Genomic DNA, 7,594 nt, shown 5'->3' on the forward strand with positions numbered 1-7,594 from the left:
GTCAATAAAGAGGTTGAGGTATAGATATTGGGGATGGGGTTTCGCAGGGTTAGATGGGGAAGGGAGGAAGATTAGAACCGGGGAAGGGGAGGGGAGGGGGTATTAGCGCACGCAGAGCGTTAGTGGAAACCGTACATTTACTTTTCCCATTTGACTGTGTGTGTAGTTGCATATGTTTTACCCTTCCACTGACATTGATGTGTTGACGTGTGATTAAAAGTTAACAATGAATTTCATCGACATATAGGAAGTGGGCTGTTCGACCTTGCATTCTGCATAAACTCGAGCTGTGGGGGGGGGGGGGGTACAGCATCAACACAAAGGCCGAGTACTCGATGCAATGTCTTCCCCACTTAAGAATTGAACCAGGCCCTGAAAGAGAAGCGCCTACATATACATCACAGACGTTTGCCCAGTTAATTAAGCGTGACGCTGCTGGATAGAGAACGTGTAACTGCGCGGAGGAGAAACAAAACACTGACTTGTTCAATGTCCTGTCCACTAGATGTTGTTTGCCTGTTAGGACAACGGTAGAGAGAATCAGAGAAAAAAAAATGGTATCTCTGAGCTTATCAGCATGTTTATGACTATTTTGGCCGCTATTGCATGCGTACACGCATAAAACTTTAGACGAAAGGTGTTAAGGCTTAATTTGGTCGCTCTTCTGTCTCCTCTTTCTCTTCTCTCCCACTCCTCTTTCCTTAACACCCTCCCTTCCCCACCTTAATGTATCAGTACTTTTATGTAAGAAATATTTAACTTATTTCCAGGGGCTACAGAAGTTCAAGGGGTCAGAAGAAAAAAGGGTGTAAATCACTCCGAGGCCGTTAAAAAAAAATTTGAAAAAATTAAAATAAAGCAACTGGACTAAAGCATGATGTACTACCGAGTTTGATGAGTTTATAAGTGCCACAACTCATTTAAAGCCATCCTGTCGTTTTATTCAAATGCTGAATTATGTAGTCTCCTCTGACATGCACTATACTAAGACCTCTATATTTTAAAGAAGCAAAATGTGACTATGACCTTTAATTTTTCTGACCCTTTCAATTGATTATTTATTTCTTTTGAGATCCTGTCTTTTTAAAATGTTTGTGGCCATTATTGGAGCTAGCAGTACGTTAAGTGTGAAGTCTGCCCCGCTGTATACAACTGGCTCCCACTAGGTAAACATTATAGTGTGAGCGATGGGCCAAGATGTTAAAACGAAACGCAGAGTAAAAACAATTACTTGTATGTAATCCGAAACTTCCCAAAAGCTTCAGAAGACATTGAGGACAACAGGGCGGGCGGCCGTGAGCACTAAGCTGTGTTCTCACTCTTCGGTGGGTGAGACTTGAGAGTTGAGAACTCACGACCGGAGACTCGTCATACGATTACAGTCCAGGCCACAGGCGTAAACGAGAAATTATCTGCATTTTTTTCACCCCGGTTTCTGTGTAGAGGGAGAGAGAGAGAGAGAGAGGGGGAGTAAGATCTGTGATGGTTTGCCCGTGAGATCCTGGAAGGCGATATATGGGAGGGGAACGGAAACCAGGGGAAAGGCGGTGGAGGGGAATATAGAAAGACAAATGGGGAAAAATGCTATACAGACGTGAAACACCGCTCATCCCCCTTTCCCAGGCGCACGTATCCTCACATACCCCAACCCACGCGCGCACTCTTTCTCGACTTCGAAATAAAAACAAAATCATGACACAGTGATTTTGCTAATGGCAATTCCAATCATGTGTCCGCGAGGGCAGTGTTGTAAGAGCCTGTGTTGTGTTTGCGCTGAGCTACACTAAGATTATGCGTGGACTAACTCTCTCAGATGCCATAGTGTGGAAAACTCCGAAAGACGTCGAGTTTGCAGAGACAACACTTCGCCGCTTCACCCCTCGCACCATTTCCCACGATGTTGTGGTTAACGGTCGGACTGTTTACAGATTGTTTCGCTCACACGTGTGTGTTGGGGGAGGGGAGGTAGTAGATGGGAAAACGAGGATTTGGGGGGAGGGGAGGGCAAATGGTGATTCAAAATATGATGGAAAACTTGGAGAAATGAACGCTGAAATAACGGAGCTAAAAGCTGAAGAAAGCAGAGTTCCACGATTCCCTGTGTTGTGTGGTATGAAAGAGGGAGATGTCGCTTGGAGATTAAACGGGAAAAGGAGACAAAAGATTCCTTATTATAGTATAGATGAAGAAATGAAAAGAAGAAAGAAAAAATATCCCCAAATAATAATTGAAAAAAATAGATTCATAAAAAAATAGGAACAAACGTCGCTTTTGAAGAATGTCTTAGACTTCATGAGGGGTTCTGAACATTGCCAAAGTTTATTGACAAGTTTATTAACTAGTTACATACAATGTCCTTGATAGTTTTCCTGTTGTTCAGTTTTTCAAAAATTGCACAAGGAGTTGGCAAGTTGTAGAGATGTATTTCTCTGAGACGTTTGTCATCTTAATGTGTTGAGCCGCCACTCCTTCCCACTCTCCAGCTTGTCCTCTCCTCTCATAACAAGCCCCCTCCCCCTTTTTTTTCAAAATGTTGTAACAAATCCTGGCAATTAAGTCGAAGCGGCGCAAGAGTACCCCCCCCCCCATCCCCCGAAACAAAAAACAATCTTATCATAGAGAGGGTGGAGCTGATTACAGTTTCTTGAAAACTTGTCGCCTTAATTCCTCAAGATATTCCCTGAAAACAGAACATGTTTTCGTTTCTCGCATTAGATAAATAGATAGAAAACGTCATGACCACACCAATGTAAACATGCCTTAATAAATGTTCGCACGACCACACTAGTGCATAATGACAAAATACGATAATATATGAAAGGATAAAGAGGTAAGATGATATTGTGAGAAAAGAATAAAATATTCTTAATTATTCAGACTATAGAACATTTGTTTGATGTTTCACCACACACACACACACACACACACACACACTCTCTCTCTCTCTCTCTCTCTCTCTCTCTCAAACACACACGCACGCACACACACACACACACACACACACACACACACTCATACACACACACACGCTACCACATGCCCCCCCTCTCCACGACACACACGTACACGCAGGCACCTTTTCAAGCACATATACAACATATTCTCTCACACATCCTCTCCTTCGCACACAAATACATAGTTATACGCTTATGATAATATATTATGGTCACAGACAGACCAACAGCCACAAACATAACATGGCATAAAGGAACAATTATTAGCAATAATAATGTTAAAACTGAATACATGATTAGTTTTCTGATAATAGTCGATTTATATTGTGACAGTAATAAGAGATGCCTCCTTCATGATCTCTCTCTCTATCTCTCTCCCTCAGAGCACCAGACATACGGCGAGGTGAACCAGCTGGGCGGTGTGTTCGTCAACGGGCGACCACTCCCCAACGCCATCCGCCTACGTATTGTGGAGCTGGCGCAGCTGGGGGTTCGGCCGTGTGACATCTCCAGGCAGCTCCGCGTCTCTCACGGCTGTGTCTCCAAGATTCTAGCACGCTACAACGAGACAGGCTCCATCCTACCAGGGGCTATCGGGGGCTCCAAACCCCGCGTCACCACACCCAACGTGGTGAAACACATCAAGGTGTACAAGGAACGTGACCCGGGAATCTTCGCCTGGGAGATCAGGGATAAGCTTCTGGCGGACGGCGTGTGTGACAAATACAACGTGCCCTCTGTCAGCTCCATCAGTAGGATTCTTCGCAATAAGATAGGGCCCGGCTCTAGTGGTGCGATGCCTGGCGGTGGAGCGGGGGGAGGGGGAGGAGGGGGAGGGGGAGGAGCCAGCCCGGTGCAGGGATCACAGTTCGAGAAGACGTCGCCGCCCCCAGGCCACCACCCACACCACGCCCACCACCCCAGCGGCCATCCAGGCCAGAACCACCCTGGCAGCCTGTACAACCCTCAGTTCTACCCATATTCCTGCGCCACGGGACCGGGTATGGGCGCCCCCTCCGCCATGCCCCCGCCCCAGATGATGCCTGCAGGCCACCCGCCACACGCCCAGGGTTCGGGGGGCGTCCCGCCGGGCATGAGCCCCCTGCAGGTTCCAGGCGTACACCACCACCACAAGGCGTCACCGCCAGGCTGCCCCTCACCATGTATGATGCGAGCCTGGCCGTCCTCCCATTCCGTCCACGACATCCTGGGCTTCCCCCGCGCTCCGCACGCCATGAGCGGTCAGCACATGCCCATCTCACCGGACGCTATGCCTAACGCCATCTCCTCACAGCCCTACAACATGGGCAACTATTACATGAAAACACCCATGTCGCCGATGTACCTACAGAGCTGATGCCACGCCGAGGCACAGCCTAAACAAGCTCGAAATATATTTTTCCAACGATTCTAGGTCATGTCAGGCCGAAAAATCTCAGACTTTACCACGAAATTTCACTGCGCCAGCTTAAAAGTGCTCAAAATCTACACTGATGTAGAACTATTCTTAAAACAATTGACTTGTTATAAAAGTCATGAACCAACATTTCTCTATCCCATCAGCGCTCGGTTCCTCCAACAAGAGACCCCGTATATTTCAGACTTCAGCAGCCACTTTATCTGGGACAGCCTCGTTCATGACACTGAACGGCACTTAAAGTTTTTCTACAACAGAAACCGTAGTGACCTTTTTTGTGACGCCAGGTTTCCCTATGACTTTGGTCTGAAACGTCCAACCCTGGAGTGACAAAATTGCCAACACTTCGGTGGTCAGGCGTGGTGAATTTTTGGGGATTGATGTTTACATGTTGACTCTGAACATTCTATTTGTGTAATTGAATATTGTATCAATCTTTGCCCTTTGTGGGGTTTTTTAATTTACTATTTACGTCTGCTGTTCAGTCTTATTATATCACTAATTATTATCATCATCATTTCAGTTCATCTTCGCCAGTTTCAACCCAAAATCCCATCCCATGCCTCTTTCTCCTCCTCCACCCTTTTCTTTACCTCCTCTTTCACTTCTTATTTTCTAATCTCTTCTCCTTTTTCTTTGCCTTCTTCTCTTTCTTCCATCTAGACCTCATTATCAGAATCGACATTGCTGTTGTCTTCACTACAATCGTCATTTTTCCTCTTTCCGTTTTCATTTAACTTTTCACTCTTCATCAGCATTGTTATTTCATGTCCACCTCATATTTAAAACGTTTATGCAAAAATGTTTTCCTTAAGACCCCCTTATGAAATTGTAAACATAATCTCTTTTGACAGTTGGCCTTTACAAAGGTCAAGATCTTCCACAAGTCAACACTTGCAGACTAAGCGATGTAAGCCTATGTTCATTATGTATCCTCATTTTCCAATGTATTACTATGGAACTATGTCTTGAATCATGAAAAATAAACATTGAAATGTTCGTAAAGAGTGGAAATGTTGTGCTCATTATGTACAAAATTCTGCAAGAAGTCCATGTCGCATATCTGGATTGGTAATGAGAGAGAGAGAGCGGGGAGAGAGAGAGAGAGAGAGAGAGAGAGAGAGAGAGAGAGAGAGAGAGAGGGGGGGAGAGGGGGAGACGTACAAGGGTGAGTGTGTGTGTGTGTGTGTGTGTGTGTGTGTGTGTGTGTGTGTGTGTGCGTGTGTGTGTGTGTGTGTGTGTGTGTAACGTATTTTTAGTGAAAGTTGTTTAAGCAAGTTCAAAATCCAAACCTCTAAAAAGAGTAAGACTTTGCTAATTCGGAATTATAAACTGTTAAATCAAGTCAGGCAAGCGTCTGTGCTGATCGCTGACTGGACAACGTTATCGGAGCTCAAAGCGATTAACTTTTTCGACTGACACTGACACAAGATCACACTTGGGGGGCCGAAGTCTGCTCCAAGAAAAAAAAGTTTTAAATCTTGTAATTTGTACTTTGTAACACTAACAACGTTAAGATCATTTAGTGGGCGGTTGCTTCTATCCTTCATGTTAGAGCCAACCTAGGCTTAGTGGGATACAACATCCCAGTAGTTTGACGGAGATATTCCTTTTGATAACCCCCCCCCCCCCAACAAACCCACTCCCCCACTTCGTGCAACGACGAAAAAAAATCTAAGTAGTAGCCTACCCAACAGACTCCCCTACATCTAAAGCTCATTTTTTATGTTCTTATTAATATCCTAAAAACAAAATTAAACTGTAAACCGTGGTACCGTACTACTACCCCCCCCCCTCCTAAAAAATAAAGAAAGAAAGAAATAAAAACAGAAAAACAACCAAACAATTGGTCAACGCATTATTACAAAACATCACAGCAACAGCCTAAAATAATGTACTCAAATTCTATAGCGGCGTTAAACTATTCTTAGAATAATTGATAATCTGTTATTAAAGTCGGCGAATTGTCGACGATGGAAATGAGAGGAAAAACTTCTCTTAATTCCATTGCTCACAATTCACTGACTAAACCATTGGCCAACAATTTAGTCGGAGTGGGATGCAAGGTTTAGGTGCGATGATCTGTGTGATTAGTCCTTACCGCCCCAAGGAGACGCCAAAAGAATATTATAATAATATACTCATCACAGATCATCACATTTTCTCTGCTCCTTTGTGATTTGATTAACTATTAGTCTACGAGAATCTGTTTCATGTTTGTGCACCGACAATTTATTTGTACTACAACTTTTCAGAAATACGTATTTCTCTATAACTCCGATCCTTTTAACATATTTGCATGAACTAAACACCAAAACTGAGTAGAAATGACCAGTCCATACAATAAATAGTGTTTAAAACACTGGGTGATCCCCCCCAAAAAATTAACAACAAAACAGCAACAACAGTACAACCTTTTTGCTGAATATCTCCCACAAAATTTGTTTGTACTAGAATGTTTTAATTTGGAACAGATATAATTAATTCAAAATGAGTTTGTTTGACATGAAATTTACAAAGAAGAAACTTATTTTAGAAAGCGAAAATGGCTTTTATATATAAACCCCCCCCCCCCCCCCCCCACCTATTATAAATGCAAAATGCACCAATTCAAAATAAAATCTTATAAGGAAAGTCACAAAATGATCGGGTTTTTGTTTCCTTTTATTTTTAAAATCTAATCTTTCCATCCATGTAACCATTAAACAATATATATTTCCTCCTACAGAGTTCAATTTTTTTTCTCTGGAAATCCTAGAACCAATGGTCTTTACCTCCTTTGGACTCGACACATTTTAACTCGATGTTCGTAATGTTCAGTGGGGGCCAAACACCAGGATCCACTCAACCATGAGTACTCAAAGCCACACACACTGTACATCTTATAGTATGGAGCTGTTTCTAGAGATAATAAGTGGGGGGGGGGGGGGGGTGGGGGGTGGTGGTGGTGAGGTTGCCCAAATAGACAACATTTGCGGTTTGATATAACCTGAAAGGTGAATATGTGCTTTGCCAAGGAACCAAATGTCATAGAGGATATGTTCATACTTTTCAAGACGATCGAGGAATCATGAACACATTGGTATCCTCTGATAGCTTCGGGAACGGGAAAATGGTACAGTCGTAGATCAAGATCTGCCTTGAGAATGAGGACCGTTGAGATGTAGGAAAGTTATTGCTGCAGACATCGTCTACGGACAGACGTCTCATGCCGCTCATCTAC

General features: G+C 43.7%; 1 protein-coding gene across 1 annotated transcript in view; it reads left to right on the forward strand.

Moving 5' to 3' along the window:
- LOC101859111 (paired box protein Pax-1) overlaps window positions 1-5,379 on the forward strand; it is a 22,959-nt gene extending 17,580 nt beyond the window's left edge. Inside the window, exon 2 of the mRNA XM_005101843.3 lies at window positions 3,338-5,379. Coding sequence (XP_005101900.1) covers window positions 3,338-4,311 — 974 coding nt within the window. The 3' untranslated portion in view covers window positions 4,312-5,379. The remainder of the gene's footprint in view (window positions 1-3,337) is intronic.
- Window positions 5,380-7,594: the final 2,215 nt, after the last annotated feature.

Source organism: Aplysia californica, unplaced genomic scaffold (assembly GCF_000002075.1).
Source record: "Aplysia californica isolate F4 #8 unplaced genomic scaffold, AplCal3.0 scaffold00300, whole genome shotgun sequence".
Classification (NCBI taxonomy): domain Eukaryota; kingdom Metazoa; phylum Mollusca; class Gastropoda; order Aplysiida; family Aplysiidae; genus Aplysia; species Aplysia californica.